General features: G+C 37.6%; 1 protein-coding gene across 17 annotated transcripts in view; it reads left to right on the top strand.

Annotated features, from left to right (window-relative positions):
* The window catches only part of obscnb (obscurin, cytoskeletal calmodulin and titin-interacting RhoGEF b), a 93,119-nt gene that overhangs the window by 34,433 nt on the left and 34,827 nt on the right, over nt 1-23,859 (top strand). For 8 of the 17 annotated variants that reach the window (XR_005282190.1, XM_038301537.1, XM_038301542.1 and 5 more), the window contains exons 27-46: nt 418-684; nt 1,914-2,183; nt 2,275-2,541; nt 2,625-2,891; nt 5,001-5,267; nt 5,352-5,621; nt 5,955-6,224; nt 7,519-7,785; nt 8,804-9,070; nt 9,484-9,750; nt 10,537-10,803; nt 11,227-11,493; nt 12,274-12,540; nt 12,894-13,160; nt 13,579-13,845; nt 16,945-17,211; nt 17,626-17,892; nt 21,612-21,878; nt 22,855-23,121; nt 23,535-23,804. Coding sequence is in view for 16 of the 17 variants with exons in the window: in XM_038301537.1 (XP_038157465.1) it covers nt 418-684; nt 1,914-2,183; nt 2,275-2,541; nt 2,625-2,891; nt 5,001-5,267; nt 5,352-5,621; nt 5,955-6,224; nt 7,519-7,785; nt 8,804-9,070; nt 9,484-9,750; nt 10,537-10,803; nt 11,227-11,493; nt 12,274-12,540; nt 12,894-13,160; nt 13,579-13,845; nt 16,945-17,211; nt 17,626-17,892; nt 21,612-21,878; nt 22,855-23,121; nt 23,535-23,804 (5,352 nt within the window). In the remaining variant the exon portion in view is untranslated. Of the gene's footprint in view, nt 1-417; nt 685-1,913; nt 2,184-2,274; nt 2,542-2,624; nt 2,892-5,000; nt 5,268-5,351; nt 5,622-5,954; nt 6,225-7,518; nt 7,786-8,803; nt 9,071-9,483; nt 9,751-10,536; nt 10,804-11,226; nt 11,494-12,273; nt 12,541-12,893; nt 13,161-13,578; nt 13,846-16,944; nt 17,212-17,625; nt 17,893-18,661; nt 18,737-21,611; nt 21,879-22,854; nt 23,122-23,534; nt 23,805-23,859 lie in introns of all 17 variants that reach the window. The other 9 variants (XM_038301546.1, XM_038301545.1, XM_038301548.1 and 6 more) reach the window with 7 other exon arrangements.

Here is a 23,859-nt window from a genome sequence, read left to right as displayed (position 1 = left end):
AGGTTTTCTTTCCTCATTGAGGCCTGATGGCAACCCAAATACAAATGAACAGATCCAAGCTACAGGTTTTATACATCAACATTCATGAATCTTTGCAAGAAGTCAACTAGTTTGCTGATTTACTGTGGGCACCTCTTTGTGGGATTATCTAGTAATTTTCACTTATTGCCGTCAATGATTACTTTCTATTATGCAAAACAAATCTGTTCTAGTGACATGAAGTCATTTTTTATCCTAGAAATTTGCCTCTTGTTTCATTGTTATCATGTGTTAGCTCTGCTTTCTCTGGCAGTGGCATCATTAAATATTTGTAAGCAGCCGCACTATCATAAGCTTTGATACTGTACTTTGCACGAATCTGCCTTTTCTGTGTCACAACTATTAGTCATCAATCACACCATATTCATGTTACCATAGAGCTTCCTGTGAAGTTTGTGAAGAAACTCAGAGATAAGATTGCCATGTATAAGCACCGCGTACATCTTGAGTGCCAAGTTTCACGTGTCAGTGCAAAGGTGAAGTGGTTCAAAAACAAGATGGAGATCAAACCCAGCAAGAAGTATGATATCAAAAGTGAAGATGTGTACCGTAAGCTCACCATCAACGACGTGGACTCTCATGACGAAGACATGTATACCTGTGACGCTGAAGATGACAAGACATCCTGTAAACTTCTCGTGGAAGGTAAACCTAAAAAAAACAGTAAAAGTCACTTGTAGTTGTACTGTTGTAAATAAATATACCACAAAAACAAGCCATCAGACTGCAAGTCAATGAGGCATAGATCTATTTGCCAGTGTGACATAATCTACTAATGTAATACTCAAACATTTACCAGTCTGTAATTTTGTTTATTTTTATAACAAAGCTTATCAACTAATTGACTGAGATCCAGCATTTCTTTGTCCTATAACTCAAATAACAAGTTTTGAACTACTGTGGTAAAAAAAATTATGCAGGTTTAGGTTCCCAGGTGCCACCTGGTTATTTTGCTAAACTCCTTTGGGGACTTGGATACTTTTTTGGGCAATGATGAGTCATCTTTAGGTAATAAGTTGGAAGAAACAGCCTTCCCTTTCTGAATCAAAGTTGTATTTCATCAGATTCCCACTGCATTAAATTAACACCATTTTCAGCACAAAGTGATCAATAAAAGGATCTGGAAACAGGGCAAACATTGATGGTCAATTTTTTATTTTTTTTTTGTGATATATATATGGACATCAAGATAAGAGGAGAAAGGTTACTATGGTGATAACCAGTGAATCAGATCTTGTGGTGATGCAGGTTCCTGGATAAACCTGGGAAATTTAAATGAGTGATGAGTATAAACTGGAAATGTCCGGCAGAGGCATTTTAATTTACTGCTCCAGTTAAGATTAACTCATTATCAGAGAGAGGTCAGGGAAATGGAATATGTTGAGGAATCATACTACAGATGCCATTTTAAGAACTTGCAGGAGGGAATTTCTATCTTGAGAATATCATGAAAAAAAAAGGTTTGCTTCCCAACAAACCCCCCATCCACAAATATTCAACTGTATGGCTTGATTATGTAATGTAGCAGGAGAATCAGATGAAAAAGTGATATTGGCTATATAACACCCATGCAGTTTATAAAATAACCGAATATGTAAAAGAGAGGCCTATTTAGGACTTGTACAGTATGGATTTTTATTTTTATTTTGGATACTTGGATATTTCAGTGATGCTGTTTTAAATCGGTTAGTTATTTAACATATCAACAAATGATGCTTTGATTTTCATTTTCACATTAGGGAAAAAAACGTGTTTTATCTTTGGTTATATATCTAATTAACTATTCAATGAATAGCAGTTACCTTCATTTGCTTTTTTTTTTGTCAGTTTTGGCTTACAACCAACCACTCATGATCTTTGTACGATCCCTACAGAGCAGTCCATCAGTATTGTGCGGGAACTCGCCGCTGTTGAAGTAACAGAGCCCTTTGCAGCTGTTTTTGAAATTGAAGTCAGTGTGGAATTAGTGAAGCCTCCCATTTGGACTTTGAATGGAGTTCCTGTGCAGGAGGGTGCTGACGTTGAGATGGAGAAAGAAGGTACCATGCACCGTCTCACTTTTAAAAAGACCAAAGCATCAATGACCGGGCCTGTGCAGTTCACTGCAGGAAAGAGCAAATCTGTTGCTCAGCTCACAGTCAAAGGTGACCATTTTTTTAAGGCTAGAACATGAATTTGTACATTTGGTCATTTTCTGTAACAATACTCTTATCATCTATTCTTCTGTATTTTTAGAGCGTCCACTTGAGATTATAGAGCATATTAAAGATGTAAAAGCAAAGGAAAAAAGCTGTGCATTGCTCTCTTGCAAATTTTCCGCTGCACCTAAAGAGGTGAGGTGGTTCAAGGGACAGGTTCCTCTGGCAGCATCAGATAAATACACCCTAAAGCAGGATGCTACGAGGGCTCAACTTACTATTCAAAAGTTGACAGAAGAAGACAGTGGGGAGTATCGCTGTCAATCAGGCCCTGCTGAAACCAAAGGGACTCTAACTGTTGAAGGTGTGATTAATACCTTATAGAAATATATAGACCCACAGAGCTCATTATCCTACTCAATCTGCTTTTTTCTTTCAATTTCTCAGTCCGGGACATAAAGATCACCAAACACCTGGCTAATACAGAGGTTGACGAAGACAGCGACGCAACATTCACATGTGAAATTAACTATGCTGATGAAGACGCACAGTGGCTCCTGAATGAGAAGGTGCTATTCACCAATGAAGTGAACACCATCACACATGAGGGTATGGTCCACAAGCTCACCCTGAAAAACCTGGCACCTCAGGATGGGGGCACTATCACCTTTCAAGTGCGTAAAGTGAAAGAATCTGCAGAGCTGAAGGTTAAAGGTAAGGGCTGCCAGTTTCTTAACTTATTTAGGTGTGAAAAAAAACAGATTAAACTACAGTGCCTTCGTAATATGTTCATATTCTTTGAGCTTTACCATATTAGGTCAGGGTGTAAGATGACCTAATATAGAAAAAAACATTTTTTTCTGTCTATCACACACAATAATGCATGATTCTGGAGTGTAAGAACATGATTAATACTAAAGATGATGTCTACATATTTTTCCCTTTTTCTTAAAATCTAAAATATATTTTTTCCTGTTTTACTCCAATATCTCTAAAACATTTCCAACTGAATCAATTACCATGAGAGATCACCCGATTGGTAAAAAAAAACCAACAAAACAAAACAAAAAAGAAGAAAAAGTAATACGTCTGCCGATGTGTTGTTCAATTTTAGTGTAAATATAGCTGGTCTTTGAGGCCCTCAAACAATAGTAAGACATCTTAAATGGGAAAAACAGAATACAAAATCAATATGTATGGGAAGAAAAACAATATTTTAAACATTGAATTGATCATTTAACTCTGTTTAATCCAAGTAGAAAATGAAAAAAATACAGTACTTAGTTAGTCATAGGCGGCCATCTTAACTGACCAATTACAAAAGATGAGGATTTATCGAGGAAGAAGTCAAGTTGTCCATGTTAACTTTGGAGTAGCTGGAAAGATCTAAAACCTCAGGTGGGATAATCTGTTAGGTGGATACTAATTGTACTGTACATGCCAAACATGTAATGTTTGTAGTCGAGTAGTAGGAAGAAAACCAGTGTTAACAGAAAGCTATAAAAAAGTTTCTTTCAAAGATAATAGAGGGCCAGATGTGTCCCTCAAACTTACAGTCAGAGCTATGATGGAATGATTTTAGATCATAGAATATTATGTGTTAAAAGTATCTACTTAAGATTTAAAACTCTTTTAAATTCAGAGTTTGTTGCTAGAGAAACTGAATGTATACAGATGTCCTTTTTGCAACCTACATAAGGTTAAATTGCTTTGTAAAGAAAAAGCGATAAAACAATTCAGTTCCTAGATCTGCAAAGCTAATACTGTTGATAGACTTCGAATGAGTGTAACTACATAAACAGGTATAGCTCCACATCTGTCTGAATAAAAATGAATGCTACAGTTTTAGATTATTCTTTTCATGAAATGTTCAAATAATTTTACATTTACTTCCTCTTTGTTAGGCTACAAAATAAAATCCCATTTGTAATGACTCAGAACAGTGGACCCCTATCCGGCCAGACAGACAGTGAAATAACTTCAAAAGGCGTTTATTAAAACACTAACGGTTAGAGGATCTGCAGCAGGAGCGACTAGGGGGTCTAAGGCAGCTAACTCTAAAGGGAGGAAAGACAGATTAGTGATCATGAAAGCCTGACGAAGGAAAATCTAAATGCGTGAGTCACTAACCTGGTTATATAGTTCAGTCCATGCCTAGAGAACGAGATAGATACCAGCTGGTCAGCTGACAGTTCGCACCGGTTGCCGCACAGAGAGTTCCAGAAGCCGAGCCTGGAGGGACACACAACTGACTAAAAATGAGATCTGAACAGACGAAGGAAGGCTGGATAATCCAAATGGCAAAGTCAAGACACAGATCAGGTTCAGTCCACAATAGGATCCAAAAAATATGAAGACAGGTCAGGCAAACAGATCAGAACAGGGACAGGCAAGCTCAAACGTCCAAATACAAAAATTGGTCAGGATCAGGCAATCAGAATGCTATTAGTAACCTTAAAAACTCTCAACACCAAAGCCTCAAGAATAATCTGGCACTGATGGCTAGGACTAAGCAGTTTAAATAGAAGCAGAAGCAGGTGAATCAGATAAGCAGTGATGAGAAAGAGGGCAGACTTAGACAGGTGAATAAAATGAACAATTAAGCCGGCATCAGTGCCAAGATCATTACACCAGTAGAAAATATCACAGGTTGTGGTTGTAATATCACAAAATGTGAAAGATTTAAAGGGTTTAGATGATTTTCACAGCCCCTGTACGAGTTTTGTGTAAATATAAAAAAGCTTATTTCTAGACTTAACACAGTGAAGACTGAGATATACTTTGTCTGTTCTTTTCTCCTCCATTTCTCTAAATTCCCTGCAGAGAAACAAGCCGTTTTCCTTAAGTCGCTAGATGATGTCACGGGAGAGGAGAAAGGCATGATAACTTTGGCATGTGAAGCAAACAAACCAAGGGTTTCCCCAGTATGGAGAAAAGAAGGTAAAGTCTTAAAAGCTGGACCAAAATATGAGCTCCTTCACACAGGAAAGTCTTTGGGACTGATCATTAAAGATGTCACCAAAGAAGATGCTGGAGAGTACAGTTGTGATCTTGGCACAGAGGTCACTAAGTCAAAGGTCACTGTAAGAGGTGAGTACTCTTGTGGTTTAGCAATCTACAATCTTTTAGGTAAATAAAACTTTGCTTATAAAGATATTTTTTTCTTTACCCTAGAAATTGGTATTGGTATCACCAAGAAACTGAAATCCGTTGAGGTGAATGAAGGAGACGCATGCAGCTTTGAATGCATTCTGTCACGTGAGAGCATTGACGACTGCTTGTGGTTAGTCAATGGTAAACCGGTTACAAAAGGAGGTCGCTTTAAGATCACAAGTCAGGGACGCAAGTACATGCTGACTGTGAAGGATGTCACCCCTGCTGATGCGGGAGAGGTGGTCTTTACCATTAAAGACCTGAGCTCCAAAGCAACACTAAAAGTGGAAGGTATGCCACATCATAGGCTTCAATGTAATTGTTTCTCTTGTGTTTTTAAAGGTGTGCAATCTATTAATGTAAGTTTAAGTAATCTGTGCTCAAAGACCTACACTTAGAATCCATCAGTTTAAAATATAAAATTAGATTTGGTGTACTGATTTGCTGTCATGTGTTGTAATGATGACCTGAACAAAACTACAGGTTTTCTGAGATTTAAAACAAGGAAGCGAATGGAACCCTGCTTCATCCGTGTTCACAGATTTATATTAAGTTCACTCTAACGGCATAGTCCGCCATTAGAATGAATGGCTTTAACTAAAAATGTATGTTTTCATTGGACAGGAAAAGCGTCATCCCTTTCAAACGGACTTCAAAATGTATCTGCTGTTTGTGGTGAAGATGCAGTTTTTACCTGTGAGGTGACCCATGCTAATTCTAATGTAAAGTGGGCCAAGGACGGTAAATCCATCAGAACAAGTAAGAAGTATGAGATCAGTCAACAGGAAAAGGTCATGAAGCTGACCATACACAATGTGTCTGCTGGAGATTCTGGAGAGTACAGCTGTGAAGTTGTTGGAGGTGCAACCACACGAGCTAAACTGGAAATTAAGGGTAAGAATGGAATGAGCAATCTCCGTGAATTTTTTCTGCATAGCTACTGTACAACTGACAGGTATACTTTGTATCCATTTATCAATCTATCTATCAATCTATCTATCTATCTATCTATCTATCTATCTATCTATCTATCTATCTATCTATCTATCTATCTATCTATCTATCTATCTATCTATCTATCTATCTATCTATCTATCTATCTATCTATCTATCTATCTATCTATCTATCTATCTATCTATCTATCTATCTATCTATCTATCTATCTATCTATCTATCTATCTATCTATATGATGAAGAAATGTTTAGAGTAAACCACTGTCAATAACCGCTTGAACTGAAATCAAAGATAATTTAACAATCAATGTTTAGGGTTTTTTGTCATGCTTGATGGTAAGGTGAAACTGAAATGAAGAAAGTAGAAAACTTACAGGTGGTGTGGCACAAAAGGATATAAAGCGCTGGCAGAAAACAGACAGATTGGTGGAAGAACAAAGGGTGGTCAAGGGGGCATCTGAGCTGTTGGAAGGGGTGTACTTAACAAGAATTGATCTGAACTGAGATATAAGGAAACCCAGGGGAAAATCCAGCAGAAATGAAATAAAAGTGCAAAGTGCACCAGAAAGAACTAATAAACTGCTGCAGAATAGGACCTTCTAAAATGGCATCATAAACAGCAGTGAAAAGAAGAAAACACAAGCATAAGGGAAACCCCCAAACTCCAACATCTAGAGAACATAAAGTTTGACATTTGTGGATGTTATAGATTTAAGTTTCTTAACTAGGGCTCATCTTATTTCAATTTTGCGTTGCACTAACTCACTCCAGGGTTTCATTTCTTTTCATAACTGTGAAAGCTTGATGGCGGCAAACCCACTTCAAGCTTATTAATGCTAACTAAAGGGCTGGAGTAAAAATGTAAATGTCTTATTTTTAAAAGGACTTACCGGTAATTAAATGTAATGTGACCAACACAGAGTGGTCCTGCAATTTACAAATTTCTGTTTGTTAAATTCTGAATACATTGAAAATGCAATAAGTGCCCAGTCCTAGTCTTAACATTACTTTCTGTCATGCATTTATAAATGATTTACATTCTTTGATTTAATTGTTAAGATTGATTTGTACATTTACTATAACACAGCTCTGAACATTTGTCTTACATTCAATCAGACTGATTTTTCATGTTTCTGGCCAAATAAACCATGAGGCTCACCATAATATAGTGAATACAGTGGAGATCCAAGATGTTCCTAATGTTTTTAAACTAACAATTTTGCTTTTTACCAGAACCGGTCCATAAGTTCACTAAAGTGCTTGAGGACATCGAAGCAGATGAAAAGAGCTCTGTGACCTTGCGCTGTGAAACAGCCCAATCGCCATCCATGGTGACATGGCTGAAAGGCCACACAGAACTGAGAGCTGGAGGTCAATATGAGATGTCCCAGAAGGAGAGAGTCCTGACTCTCATTATTAAACAGCTGGGCGAGGCAGATACTGACATCTATACATGTGACGTGGGCACTGCTAAGAGCATGGCAAAGTTGACTGTGAAAGGTAAGAACCTGATAACTAAAACTCAAAAGGTACAGTGGAGGATTATAACACAATTTTGAAAAGACCCACCCACAACCCTGTACCTGCTCCTAAGAGGAAATATGTGGCCATTTCTGCTCGTGCACGCTCTGCTTAAAAGTTGCTTTTTGTATCACTCATATAAGCTTACGTTCCAAAAGAAGATTTGCAATTTTTCCACTATGTCAGACTCACCACCGATAAATGAAAATGGGGACGAGCACGTTTACTTACGTAAAGATACCACCAAAATAATTGACAATTAGGAGATCCACTTATTTTGATGATCCACCCGGAAAAAAGAACCTCCTCCACTATACCTTTAAAATACTTCTGACCCAAACAAACCTAACCTAATATTTTCATTAAACTATATTGGTTTTGTTGCTCAGTTCATTCATTTTTTGCAGTTCCAATTAATGGTATTACAATAGCTCATTCAAATATATTTTTGTTGTTAAAATAAAATTATAATTTAAACATTATTTATTAATTAAAACAAAGCCCTATAACTTTAACTAAAGAAATTAAAATTTAATTCTTAATACAAATGTTCTTAATAAAAAATAAGAAATGGATGTGCTTTGGGTAATCAAAGGAGACAAGGAGATTTGAAGCATGTTTGATGTGTATACAGTGATGCACTGTTGTAAGACATAAAAACCTTAAGGCTTAAGCCAAAGTTCAGTAGAAGAAGGAACAGAAGTGTCTAAACCAGGTGAAAATGATGACTTAAACAGACCTTCTGTAAACTACAGATTAAATCCTAAGTATTTAAAGCTAAAAATATCTTGGAATATTCTAAGGTTTTTGGTTACCAGAAAATGTGATTATATCCATAGAAAATATAATCCGTAACTGAAAAGTTATTAGCATAGAGTTATGTGTTTTATAACTCCAAAACTTTGAAAAGCATTTTCTTAAATGGAGGCATTAAATAATATATACATTTTTTGTTTGTGTCTCTTATCTTGATTACGTTCAAAACTTACTCATGCAGCATTGCCAACAACAATTGTGAAACATTTGGAGAGCCAGGAGGCTGAAGAAGGAGCCAGTGTCTCTCTGCATTGTGAGCTCTCCAAACCTGGAGTCCCTGTGGAGTGGAAGAAGGGAACACAGGTCCTGAAGTCTGGAGAGAAGTACCAGATGAAGCAGAAGGCCTCTGTGAATGAACTCATTATCACCAAAGTAGTGCCAGAAGACAGTGGAGAGTACAGCTGTGTGTGTGGAGACCAGAGGACCACCGCCAGCCTGAAGATCAAGGGTAGGAGGAGGATTAATTATCAGCTAACCTTTATTCCACTATGTCTTCGTTTGAGCTTGTATGTTATACCTGTCTTGTCTTTTGTGGTTGAACTGTGTTTATTTACAATGTCCCGCCAGAATTGATTTCACTCTTTCTATTTTTGAATATAATTTGTTTATTTGTGAGTTGAATTCTATTTTAAACAAATCTTGCCTGCCATCAGTGTGCAGACTGCCCATATTAGGCGTGGTAATTCAGCATAGTTTTACTTTATGTTTGTATAAGTGCAATTTTCTGTGGCATAATTTGAATTTAATGTCAACGAATAACCATGCGGCAAATTTTATTTTAATTTTCATTGTACTTTTGTTTGTACATTTAATTTTTACAATGGAATACAACTGATTGTGTACCAACTAATAAAAATTCAGCACAACCAGTGACGTTCAAGCAGAAGTTGGAGAGCCATGAGGCTGAAGAAGGAGCCAGTGTTTCTCTGCATTGTGAGCTCTCCAAACCTGGAGTCCCTATGGAGTGGAAGAAGGGAACACAGGTCCTGAAGTCTGGAGAGAAGTACCAGATGAAGCAGAAGGCCTCTGTGAATGAACTCATTATCACCAAAGTAGAGCCAGAAGACAGTGGAGAGTACAGCTGTGTGTGTGGAGACCAGAAGACCACAGCCAGCCTGAAGATCAAGGGTAGGAGAAGGATTAATGATCAGTTTATAGTATCTATTTACTTTGTAAATTGAAGTCTCTCTACTTTAATACCTGTGGGTCTTCCAAAGGTGTTTTCCTTTTGTGTGAAGCTGTATTGTGTTTATGTAAAGTATCCTCAGAAAAGCTTTAAACTGTTTAGATTTTTAAGAGGCATTGCAGACCTTTCTAACAATACTGCCACCTTTTGCCAAAGAAATGAAATACAGCACTGTTCCGCTGCTTCTTATACCTTTTAATCATACTTGACAAGGATTTCTTCTTTCTTTTTTCACCTTACCTAGAGTTGCCATTGGTGTCTTGGCTGAGCTGGATGCCAGTTACTTGTGAATATCCACAAAATCCATCTTGAATATAATGCTTTGATTGTTTGCTAGATTAGACCCATTTAACATGGACACGCTTGACTTTACATCGGGCAAACTGTGCAAGAACTTCTGACTTGAAGTACATTCAGGGAAATAGGCTACAGGCTTACAGATGAATCAGCGCTGAACTACTGAGATGTCAGTTTGCTCATCAAACAATGTTTTAGTCGAAAAGGGTTATAAAAGGGTATTTAAATGACATTTTTTAGTAAAACTAACAAAATATCTCATATATTTGTTCATTTATGAATTTAATCCTATTATTTTTAGATCCTGTCTTTCATCAGTGTGAAAACTTTTCATATTTTACTTTGTTAATCCGTTTAGATGTATTCTATGCTTGTATAATGCCATTTGCTTTTAGATTCATTTGATTAAGTACCATTTATTAACCATCCAGCACAACCAGTGACGTTCAAGCAGAAGTTGGAGAGCCAGGAGGCTGAAGAAGGAGCCAGTGTTTCTCTGCATTGTGAGCTCTCCAAACCTGGAGTCCCTGTGGAGTGGAAGAAGGAAACACAGGTCCTGAAGTCTGGAGAGAAGTACCAGATGAAGCAGAAGGCCTCTGTGAATGAACTCATTATCACCAAAGCAGTGCCAGAAGATAGTGGAGAGTACAGCTGTGTGTGTGGAGACCAGAAGACCACAGCCAGCCTGAAGATCAAGGGTAGGAGGAGGAATAATTATCAGCTAACCTTTATTCCACTATGTCTTCATTTGAGCTTGTATGTTATACAGTACCTGTCTTGTCTTTTGTGTTAAGTTGAACCGTGTTTGTTTACAATGTTCCTCCAGAATTTCTTTTAATCTTTTTAATTTTGAATATAATTTGTTTATTTGTGAATTGGAGTCTATTTTAAACAAATCTTGCCTGCCATCAGTGTGCAGACTGCCCATATTAGGCCTGGTAATTCAACATAGTTGTACATTATGCTTGTATAAGTGCGATTTTCTGTAGCATAACTTTTATTTAATGTCAAACAATAACCATGCACCAAATTTTTATTCAATTTTCATTGTACTTTTTGTTTGTACATTTACTTTTTACAATGGAATACAACTGATTGTGTACCAACTAATAACAATGCAGCACAACCAGTGACGTTCAAGCAGAAGTTGGAGAGCCAGGAGGCTGAAGAAGGAGCCAGTGTTTCTCTGCATTGTGAGCTCTCCAAACCTGGAGTCCCTGTGGAGTGGAAGAAGGGAACACAGGTCCTGAAGTCTGGAGAGAAGTACCAGATGAAGCAGAAGGCCTCTGTGAATGAACTCATTATCACCAAAGTAGAGCCAGAAGACAGTGGAGAGTACAGCTGTGTGTGCGGAGACCAGAAGACCACAGCCAGCCTGAAGATTAAGGGTAGGAGAAGGATTAATGATCAGTTTATAGTATTTATTTTCTTTCTGAATTGAAGTCTCTCTGCTTTAATACCTGTGGGTCTTCCAAAGGTGTTTTCCTTTTGTGTGAAGCTGTACTGTGTTTATGTAAAGTATCCTCAGAAAAGCTTTAAACTGTTTAAATTTTTAAGAGTCATTGCAGAGCTTTCTAACAATACTGCTTTGCCAAAGAAATGAAATACAGCACTGTTCCGCTGCTTCTCATAGCTTGCAATCGTACTTGACAAGGATTTCTTCTTTCTTTTTTCACCTTACATAGAGTTGCCATTGGTGTCTTAGCTGAGCTGGATGCTGATTGCTTCTGAATATCCATAATAACGATCTTGAATATAACGTTTTGATTGTTTGCTAGATTAGACACATTTAACGTGGACTAGCTTGACTTTACATCTGCTAAACTGTGCAAGAAATTCTGACTCGAAGTACATTCAGGGAAAAAGGCTACAGGCTTACAGATGAATCAGCGCTGAACAACTGAGATGTCAGTTTGCTCATCAAACAATGTTTTAGTCGAAAAGGGTTACAAAAGGGTATTTAAATGACATTTTTTAGTAAAACTAACAAAATATCTCATATATTTGTTCATTTATGAGTTTAATCCTATTATTTTTAGATCCTGTTTTCATCAGTGTGAAAACTTTTAATATTTTACTTTGTTAATCCGTTTAGATGTAATTTATGCTTGTACTTGTGCTATTTGCTTTTGAATACTTGGATTAAGCATAATTTAATAACAATGCAGCACAACCAGTGACGTTCAAGCAGAAGTTGGAGAGCCAGGAGGCTGAAGAAGGAGCCAGTGTTTCTCTTCATTGTGAGCTCTCCAAACCTGGAGTCCCTGTGGAGTGGAAGAAGGAAACACAGGTCCTGAAGTCTGGAGAGAAGTACCAGATGAAGCAGAAGGCCTCTGTGAATGAACTCATTATCACCAAAGCAGTGCCAGAAGACAGTGGAGAGTACAGCTGTGTGTGTGGAGACCAGAAGACCACAGCCAGCCTGAAGATCAAGGGTAGGAGGAGGATTAATTATCCGCTAACCTTTAATCCACTATGTCTTCATTTTAACCTGTATATTATACCTGTCTTGTTTTTTTGTGTCAAATTTTACTTTGTTTATTTACAATGTTCCACCAGAGTTAACTTCACTGTTTTTATTTTTGAATATCCTTTGTTCATGTGTGAATTATAGTCCATCTTAAACAAATCTTGCAATCTTGCCTGCCATCAGTGTGCAGATTTGAATTTAATGTCAACCAATAACCATGCACCAAATTTTTATTTAACTTTCATTGTACTTTTTGTTTGTACATGGACTTTTTACTATGTAATACAATTGCTTGTGTACCAATTAATAACAATGCAGCACAACCAGTGACGTTCAAGCAGAAGTTGGAGAGCCAGGAGGCTGAAGAAGGAGCCAGTGCTTCTCTGCATTGTGAGCTCTCCAAATCTGGAGTCCCTGTGGAGTGGAAGAAGGGAACACAGGTCCTGAAGTCTGGAGAGAAGTACCAGATGAAGCAGAAGGCCTCTGTGAATGAACTCATTATCACCAAAGCAGTGCCAGAAGACAGTGGAGAGTACAGCTGTGTGTGTGGAGACCAGAAGACCACAGCCAGCCTGAAGATCAAGGGTAGGAGGAGGATTAATTATCCTTTAACCTTTATTCCATTATGTCTTCGTTTGAGCTTGTATGTTATACCTGTCATGTCTTTTGTTTTAAGTTGAACTGTGTTTATTTAAATTTGCCCACCAGGATTAATTTAAATCTTTTTATTTTTGAATATAATTTGTTTTATGAGAATTGAAATCTATTTTAAACAAATCTTGCCTGCCATCAGTGTGCAAACTGCCTATGTTAGGCCTGGTAATTCAGCATAGATGTACTTTATGTTTGTATAAGTGTGATTTTCTGTAGCGTAACTTTTATTTAATGTCAACCCATAACCATGCATCAATTTTTTTATTAAATTTGCATTGTACTTTTTATTTGTACATGGATGTTTTACTATGGAATACAACTGATTGTGTACCAACTAATAACAATGCAGCACAACCAGTGACGTTCAAGCAGAAGTTGGAGAGCCAGGAGGCTGAAGAAGGAGCCAGTGTTTCTCTGCATTGTGAGCTCTCCAAACCTGGAGTCCCTGTGGAGTGGAAGAAGGGAACACAGGTCCTGAAGTCTGGAGAGAAGTACCAGATGAAGCAGAAGGCCTCTGTGAATGAACTCATTATCACCAAAGCAGAGCCAGAAGACAGTGGAGAGTACAGCTGTGTGTGTGGAGACCAGAAGACCACAGCCAGCCTGAAGATCAAGGGTAGGAGGAGGATTAATGATCAGTCAACATTTATTCTAGTCTTATTTAAAGGGTCCCATATTCTGCTACTTTAAAAGAAATTAACAATAAGGGCCCCAGAGCATGTTTTTGCCATTCGTGCGAGACAATTTCTTTCAGATAAGGCAGATGGTCTTTACCAAAAATCTCTTTATTCAGCCTTCTTCTAGGAAAGGAGCTTTGGCTTTTAACACCCCTGTCCTCCTGAAGGCCATGCCCCCACAACTTTGAACCGCGACAACCAGTTGGAGTTTGTAAAGATAGCCTAAGAACATAGAATTATAAATTAGATGAATGCCGCAACTTGACCAATGGGCTGCTAGAGACCGCTGTGCACAGTTTATTTCCCCTAATGACATCATCAGTGTTGTATAACGTACTGAATTCTCAGAGGAAAGTAAAAGTATAGGTACCGCTCCAAAATATGACTCTAGTAAAAGTCCAAGTCACTGACCGAAATGTTATTTGAGTTTAAGTCTTAAAGTATCTGAAATGTCCTGTACTTAAGTATGAGAATTACTGTAAAAATAGATTTACTTAAGTGATGTAATAAAAAGTATAAGTAAAAAATAAAACAAGGCAAATTCAGTTTGAATGACATTTTTTAGATTTTGGTCAACTTTGAAGGTCAAATTCCTTTAAAATAATATACACAACCAATTGCAGGAGAAATTTAGAGCAAGTTTAGACAGAAAATACAACCTTTTTGTAAGCCTTGAGTTTTCCTTCTTCAAGTAAGGTCAGTGCTATGGTTTGTCGTTTTGTACTTGCATACCTTTCCTATATTCCTTCATTTTAGTCTTAATCGCTATTGCTATGGCTTCCGTCCTCATTGGACAGAAGAGGCTAGGTACCCTGCTACAGTCATCATCTAGCCCAAGCTAAATACACCACGTGTGGAACAGAAACAATGCCAAACAAAGTTCATTTATACAGGTAACGTTATGCTCCAGACTTCACAATAGGACCTAGTGACCAAGTTATAGTTACTGAAACAGGAGGAGTATAACCATTTCATAAGAAGTTACCTCGATGTGTTTCTTCAAGTATGATGGGGAGTTTTTGTAAGATAGAATTTCCACGTCTTTGGGCATGATGAATTTTTAACACCCCCGAAAGAGTACATTGTGTTTAAATAAGGCCACGGATTCTCATCACCAACTGGTGGTTCCCCTGTATCCGAGTCCGAAGTTGTTGCAGTCGCTGTCGTTGTGTCTGTCTCCTCTTCCATGTGACTGCTGCTGATTGCAAGACTGGCTTTGTATTTAATGGGAGAAGCAAAACAGGTGTATCCTATTGGTGGTGATGAACAAGACAAGGCAAGTCCTGACTTTGTTGCAGTCAGTCAGTAGGTGGGGTCAAAACACATGCATTTCTCTGTCTCTTGCTTTTTTTGTAACAAGTAACTAAACCAAACATTAAAAATGTATTGGAGTAAAAGTATGCAATTAAGTTCCAATATAAAGTGAAGTAAAAGTGAAATTTATCAAAAATGTTATGCTTGAGGAAAGTATAAAGTACTTTAAAATATACTTACGTACAGTAGTGAAGTATTTTTACTTCATTGCTATACAACACTGGACATCAAAAGGTCAATAATTTTCAGAGAGGACAGAGCGTTTCATGCAGACATTGGCTAAGAGGTGTAGTTAAGCAATGGTGGAGGTGAAATAAATTTTTTTTTTCATTTGTGAATTTCATAAAATGGACTTCAGCAACCACAACTGCTATAAAATGTATATAAAGTGAATTTTGCATGATGTGGGCCCTTGTTTGTTGTGCTGTTGTGTACTGAGTTTATTTAAAATGTCCTCCATATGGTGTTTATATTGTTTTTTTGTTTTTTTTATTGTTGATATATTAATTACAGCGTCTTTATAGTGATTCTGTCTTTCATCAGTGTTTAAATACTTAAAGGGATAGTTCGTGATTTTTGACATGAATCTGTATTGCATCCCCATCACCAGTGTCATGCAATCACACTGACTTACCCCTGGCAGCATCCTGTGAGCAGAGTTCTCGTCCAGCTTTGGTCAAGCCGAAAGTAGTCCGGCAGGTTTGCTAGACCCAGCGAATTAAAACGTTTCTCTTCCCAAAACATTATGTGTTCAAAAGAGTGATATTTTTGCATCCCAAAAACATTGTAGTGGAAAAAGTCACACGTCGTTATCACTTGGTCCTATTTTCTCTCTGTTCGTATCAGTGCGTGCGACACCATGACCTGACAGCTAGGGCCTACCTGTTTGATTCGCGATTGTTTACTACTGGGGAAGATGTCTGACTACGAGAGCGACGAGGAAAACATCGACTTCCACTTAGAGCCAAAGGGATATCTTTATGAACCCGAGTACACTGACGATGAACTTCGACAAATGGAGTTAGATCGGGCAGAAAGAGAGAGGGTGGACAGAGAAGTGATGGAAGCTGAAGCCGGAGCCGCAGGAGCCTCAGCTGGAGCTGCGATATCCATGGTGGCCGACAAATCATGGTGCACTTGTTTCAAGTGCGAATTAATGCAGACAGAGGTGGATGCTACTGTTGCCACGAGTGGGATTTAGTAATGCCCGAGATACAGAACCTTTCCATTGATGAGGATGTCGGAGTTGCAGCAGCTGCTGTCTGCATCACAAACAACAGCGACTTCCCTGCCCTCCTCAAAGTTGAGCTCGCTGTCAGAATGACGGCGCGCACTGATACGAACAGAGAGAAAATAGGGCCAAGTAATAACGACGTGTGACTTTTTCCACTACAATGTTTTTGGGATACAAAAATATCACTCTTTTGAACACATAATGTTTTGGGAAGAGAAACGTTTTATTTCGCTGGGTCTAGCAAACCTGCCGGACTACTTTCGGCTTGACCAAAGCTGGACGAGAACTCTGCTCACAAGACGCTGCCAGGGGTAAGTCAGTGTGATTGCATGACACTGGTGATGGGGATGCCATACAGATTCATGTCAAAAATCCCGAACTATCCCTTTAATGTTATGTTTTGTAATTCAGTTTAGATGTGTTTTATGCTTGCATTTGTACTATTTGCTTTTGGAAACATTTGACTAAGTACCATTTATTAACCATCCAGCACAACCAGTGACGTTCAAGCAGAAGTTGGAGAGCCAGGAGGCTGAAGAAGGAGCCAGTGTTTCTCTGCATTGTGAGCTCTCCAAACCTGGAGTCCCTGTGGAGTGGAAGAAGGGAACACAGGTCCTGAAGTCTGGAGAGAAGTACCAGATGAAACAGAAGGCCTCTGTGAATGAACTCATTATCACCAAAGTAGTGCCAGAAGACAGTGGAGAATACAGCTGTGTGTGTGGAGACCAGAAGACCACAGCCAGCCTGAAGATCAAGGGTAGGAGGAGGAATAATTATCGGCTAACCTTTATTCCACTATGTCTTCATTTGAGCTTGTATGTTATACCTGTCATGTCTTTTGTGTTAAGTTGAACTGTATTTATTTACAATGTCCCTCCAGAATTAATTTAAACCTTTTTATTTTTGAATATAACTTGTTTATTTGTGAATTGAATTCTATTTTAAACAAATCTTGCCTGCCATCAGTGTGCAGACTGCCCACTAAGGCGTGGTAATTCTGCATAGTTGTACTTTATGCTTGTATAAGTGCAATTTTGTGTAGCAAAACTACATATAATGTCAACCAATAACCATGCACCAAATTTTTTTTTATTTTCATTGTACTTTTGTTTGTACATGGACTTTTTACTATGGAATACAACTGATTGTGTACCAACTAATAACAATACAGCACAACCAGTGACGTTCAAGCAGAAGTTGGAGAGCCAGGAGGCTGAAGAAGGAGCCAGTGTTTCTCTGCATTGTGAGCTCTCCAAACCTGGAGTCCCTGTGGAGTGGAAGAAGGGAACACAGGTCCTGAAGTCTGGAGAGAAGTACCAGATGAAGCAGAAGGCCTCTGTGAATGAACTCATTATCACCAAAGCAGTGCCAGAAGACAGTGGAGAGTACAGCTGTGTGTGTGGAGACCAGAAGACCACAGCCAGCCTGAAGATCAAGGGTAGGAAATTTATATATTTAAAACCACACAATGTATTGCTTTTGTTTCTCTCAGTACCTGTATTGATCACACAGAAAATGTATTTATTATTTTCCGTAAAAATATTTTTTGATTTGCACAATTGCTGGCTGTTTATTCGGTAGTCTTGCTTCTTTTTGTAATCTGCTCTTATGTTCATGTTTATTTTGGGTTATTTCATCAGTATTTGACAGCTTGTTCAAGGGTCTTTGTGCGCAGAGCTTTATTATAGTGTTTTATGTATTTTTTTTTCTCTGTGTCTGTCTGGCAAATGTGGCAATAAGAGCAATTGTCTTAATGCCAAAAAAAGCCCAAAAGATTTTACTTTCACAAGTGGAGCAGTACGGCTTTCACCATAGTGTTCCGCTTGATTTATGCATGTAAATATCTTTGTTTTAATTCATGTCTGGTGTCTTCCACATTGTGACTTTATGCAAGGTCTTACTTGTCTGAAACGTGCATCTTTTTTGTGGCATTCCTTTTTTTATTCATATATTTCAGAAACTATGAATGCATCTTTCTTGCTTGTTTTCTTGCTATTTGCTGTTTGGTGTTGTTGCAAAGCTTATTTTTTGTCGCTCCTTTCTAAGCTTTGCTCAATCAACAAGATTCCCCTGATTGCTCAGTCACATTGCTCTGCATTGAGTAGCAAACAAATTGCATTTTCTTTTAACCAGGTTTTTTTTATAGTTCAAGTAGTCATATAACTGATGTGATATGGCACACTGAGCTTGCCTTTATTCTCTCTCAGCTGTAAAGCTGTCTTCACGTCCTTCAGCTACTAACACAGAACTCAAGAAGCAGGGGACCACAGACAAAACCAAAGGTAGGAAGGAGAGGTAGATAGAGCAATACGGTTCTTTATGCTCCTCCCAGTTGGGCAATTCTGTCTCTGTTGCTATGTTGAGTCTTCCACTATGCCATAGTCTTGTCTGTGCTTTTATGATAGATGCAGGTATGGAGTAAGATGAATATATGTCCTTAGTGTTGATATAATTTATCTTCAATTTGAAGTCCTCGTGCTGTGACATTACATGCTGCACATGCAGTCAGATGATAAAAGCTGAATTCAGGTTATTTTGTTTAAACCAGCAGCGCAGATATCATCTTAAGGTTTCTTTCATTCTCACATTATGGCCGTTTCTGCTGTGTCACACAGTGACTTTACTTTTGTCATAAGTGTCTGTCTGAAAACAGCTTTTTTAAGGGACTTTTATAGTTTGGCTCATGTACATGTATTCTAGATAAGATGGATGAAGTTAAAAGCATTAAGCAGAAGAAACAGGAGACAAATAAAACTGTAGAAGGTGCATTTCTGAAGATTGTTTCCCATCTCATTTTTGTTGAGTCTTTTTAGAAATGCTCCAAGTATTTAAACATCTACCTGGCTGTTTGACAGGGTGCCTTGTTCCCAGGCTAATTGTGCTTTTTGAATAGTTCACTTTCAAATGCCTGGCATGAACTTCTTATTTGGAAGGTTTCCAAGCTCTCTAGGTTCTTCTCCTTTTTGCATGGGAGGCTGATCATTGATATGAAGCATTCGCACCCATGACATGAAGCCTTGAATGCTTCATGTAGCTACTATTTTTTTGTGAATTATATGTACCTTTGTACAGAAATAGGTTTCATTCTGTAAAAAAATACTCTTTAAGGAATTTTTTCCTATCCGATTATTAATGGATTAATCGGAAAAAAATATCGATTGATCAATCAAATAGCAAAATACTCATTATTTGCAGCCCTAGTTCCTTGTATTAAACTTTAGGTAGAAAAATATATAACTTATGGAGAAATATACATATCTGATATATTGAAAAACTTAGGTAGTTTTAGGATAAAACAAAACTCTTCATGAATAATGCGGGTTAATCCTAACAGAATGGTGTGAATTGAAAGTAGTTTTAAGAGGAGATTAGGTTAATTAGAAATATCAGAAAGGTAGAGTTTTAAACTGTTGGTGCTGAACTTTCTATTTTTCTTGACTGCATGACGTTGCCTTGCTTTATCCTGAAATTGTATTTGGAGCAATGAGAGGATGAATATTTGTGGCTTAAAGACTGTTTCTTGAACCCCTGGTAAACAAACAGGTCAGATTGAGGGGACCAAAATCCAAACACAAGATAGCTCCTGCCTCCTCACTAATGTCTGGACACCATACTTTGCCGCCGCATTTATGTCTGTGTTTTTTCACATAAAGGCTGTTCAAATTTTTATGCTGCAGCCCCCCTTTTTGTTTTATCCATATATATATATAATACAGGTTTGGCTTTGGCTTTAGTTTGATTCTTGTAGCTTCAAGGAAGCTTCAACAAAAAAAAAAAAAAAATGTGTATATACCAAAAAAATAATGTAGCAACTAACTCCACTTAGAGTTCTCTTAGTATTATGCTGACTATAGTTGATATTCTTTTTCAAATTGTGTATTTATTTAGTAATGCATCTAAAGTTACAATTATTGTTGAAAAATACCTTATTTTTTGGCCTTTTAAGTTAAATATATTTAAAATTCCTTTTGCGTTAAAGGCATTGTCTTTAATTTCTCTTTAAAATTTTCAATAAATTCATCCAAAGCTGGAAAAATAGAAAAAGCTTTTAATCTTTGCCACAGCTGCATCAATTGAGTAAATCATGTTATGTTAAGGGAAAAACACAAAGTAGGGTAAAATGGAAAAGATGATTCAGGATTAATAGTTTTCAACAAGTGAAAACTTTAAAGCTGTGGCATATTTGGATTCATCCTCCTCACTTTGATGACCCCCAATAAAACCCAGAGTCACTGATTGCACTTAAGCAAACACCTTTCTGCCTACATTTTTTACTCTTTTTATTTGTGGAATTAGTGCCATACTCTCGTTTATGGTTAGATAATAAATGTAACAGTGCTCTGTTAGAGATCCAAAGATCCATGTTTTATACCTCACCTCAGCTGTATCCAAACCTTTCTCTTGTATCGCATGGCTTTATTCATGAAACTTTTTCACAAATTTCATCTCACAAATCTAGAACACCTTCAAAGAACAACTAGATTCATGCTCAGATTATACTAAAAGTTCTCCTCAGGTATGATTTTTCTCTCTGTAGCTAATTTTACCGTTATTTAAGTGGGAACATTTGCATCATAAAATGTGCATTGCTGACATTTAGTGGTCTAAATGGGTATTGTCTTCCTGATTTAAGGCCTACGTATGTCCATTGTTTCTTTCTCATCATTGTGTTGAATTTGCATATATCTTTGTGTTAGTTTCTTTATTGTCTTGTTTTCAAGAAGGCAAATTGAGATCTTGATGGAGCAGCTAGCATTACAGACCTCTTTGTCTTGGTAATTATATAAGATATGCAAAATTTTATTAGAAAGTGAAACTCAGTCCTTTCTTTTAATTATTGATACACAGTTATTCCTATCGTGTGCCTGGAAAGCAAAGCGTCAGAGCAGGAAGCGAGTGTCATTCTGCAGTGTGGGCTTTCTAAATCTGGAAGAAAGGAACTAAAATACTGAGTTGTGGAGAAAAGTACCAGATCAGGCAAACTGGATTAAGTTACAAACTACAAATCTTTAATTTGACTTTTTCGAGACACAGGAACCTATTTTTGCTTGCCCTTCAAGTCTTTCATTTCACATTCATATTTATTCATCTTTCCATCACTATACCTCATCATTTGTTCTTTACTTTCCAAATAATTAATGTCTTGTTGTTTTTTAGCTTCCCCAGTTATTTTCACAAGGCATCTGGAAAGCCAAATTGTGGAAGAGGGTCAGAGTGTCACCTTTTACTGTGAGCTTTCCAAATTGGGAGTTTCTTTGGAGTGGAAAAAAGGAGAACTTGGCCTTTGTCCTTGTGGCAAATATGAAATTAAACAAATGGAGAACATGGCTATGCTAATAATCCATAATGTTGAACCAGAGGACTCTGGAAGTTACACTTGTGACACTGGTGAAAGTCAAAGCACTGCAAAGCTAGATGTGAAGGGTACGCTTACTATAACCTTCTCTTTGTGGCTAAAATATTTTAGTGGAATCTGCTGTTGTCTTTTCATGATAGAATCAAAAAAGATTTAAATCAAAATTGGGACTTTTTGTGTCATATGGTCTTTCAAGTTCTTTAGTGCTAACAGTCAAAACAACCATTATTGCTGTTGTTTTTGTCCTTCAGCTGTAAAACCACATGGTCCTTGTACAGTATTCTATTGAAATTACCAGATTTATGATACAGAATCACAATTTTTCAAATTTGACAGATCTTAAAAACTAAACATGTAAAGGTAAAGGAAAAACACAAAAAGTGTGTTGCCTGATGCCAAAAAAGTGAAAACCATGCAGATATTGCAGTTAAACTAATAGAAAAACGCCCATTTATTACACTTTCATTTTTAATTATATTTAGAATGAAAAACATATATACTATCCAGTTTTCTACAATTTAAGTCACTAGGAGCACCAGGCTGCATACCACTGTGGGAGACAAAAACGAAGGAGTACTGTTTCTAAAGCGATTCATTCTTATTTTAAGTTCTTTACAAATGAGCACCTGACATGTGTGGCATACAGCATCGCTTTTGCTACAGCAACGTCTGAAAATATTTTTAAGTTATGTATCCACCAGCTTTTGCACATTCAGAGACTGAAATTTTGTTAATTTGTCTTTGCAAAATATACCCTGCTCAGTGATATTGACTCCCCAGAGCATAATATTGCCACTACCATGTTTAAATATGTGATTGTTATCTTAAATGTGATCATTAGTGTTAGTTTTTCATTATCTTTGGCAAATTTTCCCAGAGCAATGAGTTATTTTTGACCTGAGGAAAATACCCATTTGTTTCTTTCCAGATCACAATAAAAAACTACTTTGTTCATTTGTCTCATATATAAACAAATGAAAAATATGTTCAAAGAGAGTTAAAGAATTCTCCTAAACTTAGATTAATGTTTTCCATTTCCCACAGCCAAACCTGTCCTTTTCAAAACTAAGCTTCAAAACCTTGAAAGGCAGGAAGGAGAGTCTGTTAGCTTTTGTTGTGAGATCACCAAACCAGGAGCTAGTGTGATATGGAGGTGTGGTGACACGATGCTGACAGCAAGTCGCAAATATCAGCTAAAGCAGGATGGGACTATGGTAGAACTTGTTATCTATAAACTTCAGGGAAGCGATGCAGGAGAGTACTCCTGTGATACAGGCTTCCAGAAGACTTCGGCGATCCTTTGTGTGAATGGTAGGATTTCTTTTCCTGCATCATATGGACATCATCTCTTACATCCCGTCTCACCTTTTCTTGTTTGCCATTTTCTCAGTGAAAAACACTTGAGCATGAAGAGATTATAAACTATCTTAAGACATCCAACTGAAATACCCTCTTTCAACCTTTTTCTTTTAAAAATTTATATTTTTTTTCACATTTCCTTACTCCTACAGCTATCTACACAATATGATATTGAGCTTGAGCACTTAGCATATCTCATCACCTTTTCTTGTTTCCTATCTTTCCTAAGCATTAACCACACAAACCTTCTTGTTTTTTACACTTGGTGGTCACACTAACATCCCAGCAGAAAACTTTAGACTTTTTCATTACAATCTGCAGAGCTTCAGCTTTTCAATATCTGTGCTGCTGCCATGTCTCTGCAGCCATTGACATTCTCATCGTGAAGTTCTTGGACAGCTGCGTTGTTAATGAGGGGGAAGATGTCCACTTCCAGTGTCAGCTTTCTCACGCGGAAACTCCACAGATCCAGTGGAAACTCAACAGAGTCCCGCTGCAAAATAACGAAATGAATCTGATAAAGTCTGAGGGCCGAGTGCACAGCCTCAAACTCAGAGGCGTCACAGCGGTCGACTCTGGAACAGTCACTTTCACTGTGGGAAACCACACCTCCACTGCTTCTCTCACAGTCAGAGGTAAGAGAGGCGGAGGTAGTTTTAAACCATTTAAAGCAACATTCTCATATGGACT

Source organism: Cyprinodon tularosa, unplaced genomic scaffold, assembly GCF_016077235.1.
Source record: "Cyprinodon tularosa strain WSP-4 unplaced genomic scaffold, ASM1607723v1 ctg47, whole genome shotgun sequence".
NCBI lineage: Eukaryota > Metazoa > Chordata > Actinopteri > Cyprinodontiformes > Cyprinodontidae > Cyprinodon > Cyprinodon tularosa.
The sequence above is the reverse complement of the archived record's forward strand: the minus strand, read 5'-3'. Positions and strand labels throughout refer to the sequence as shown.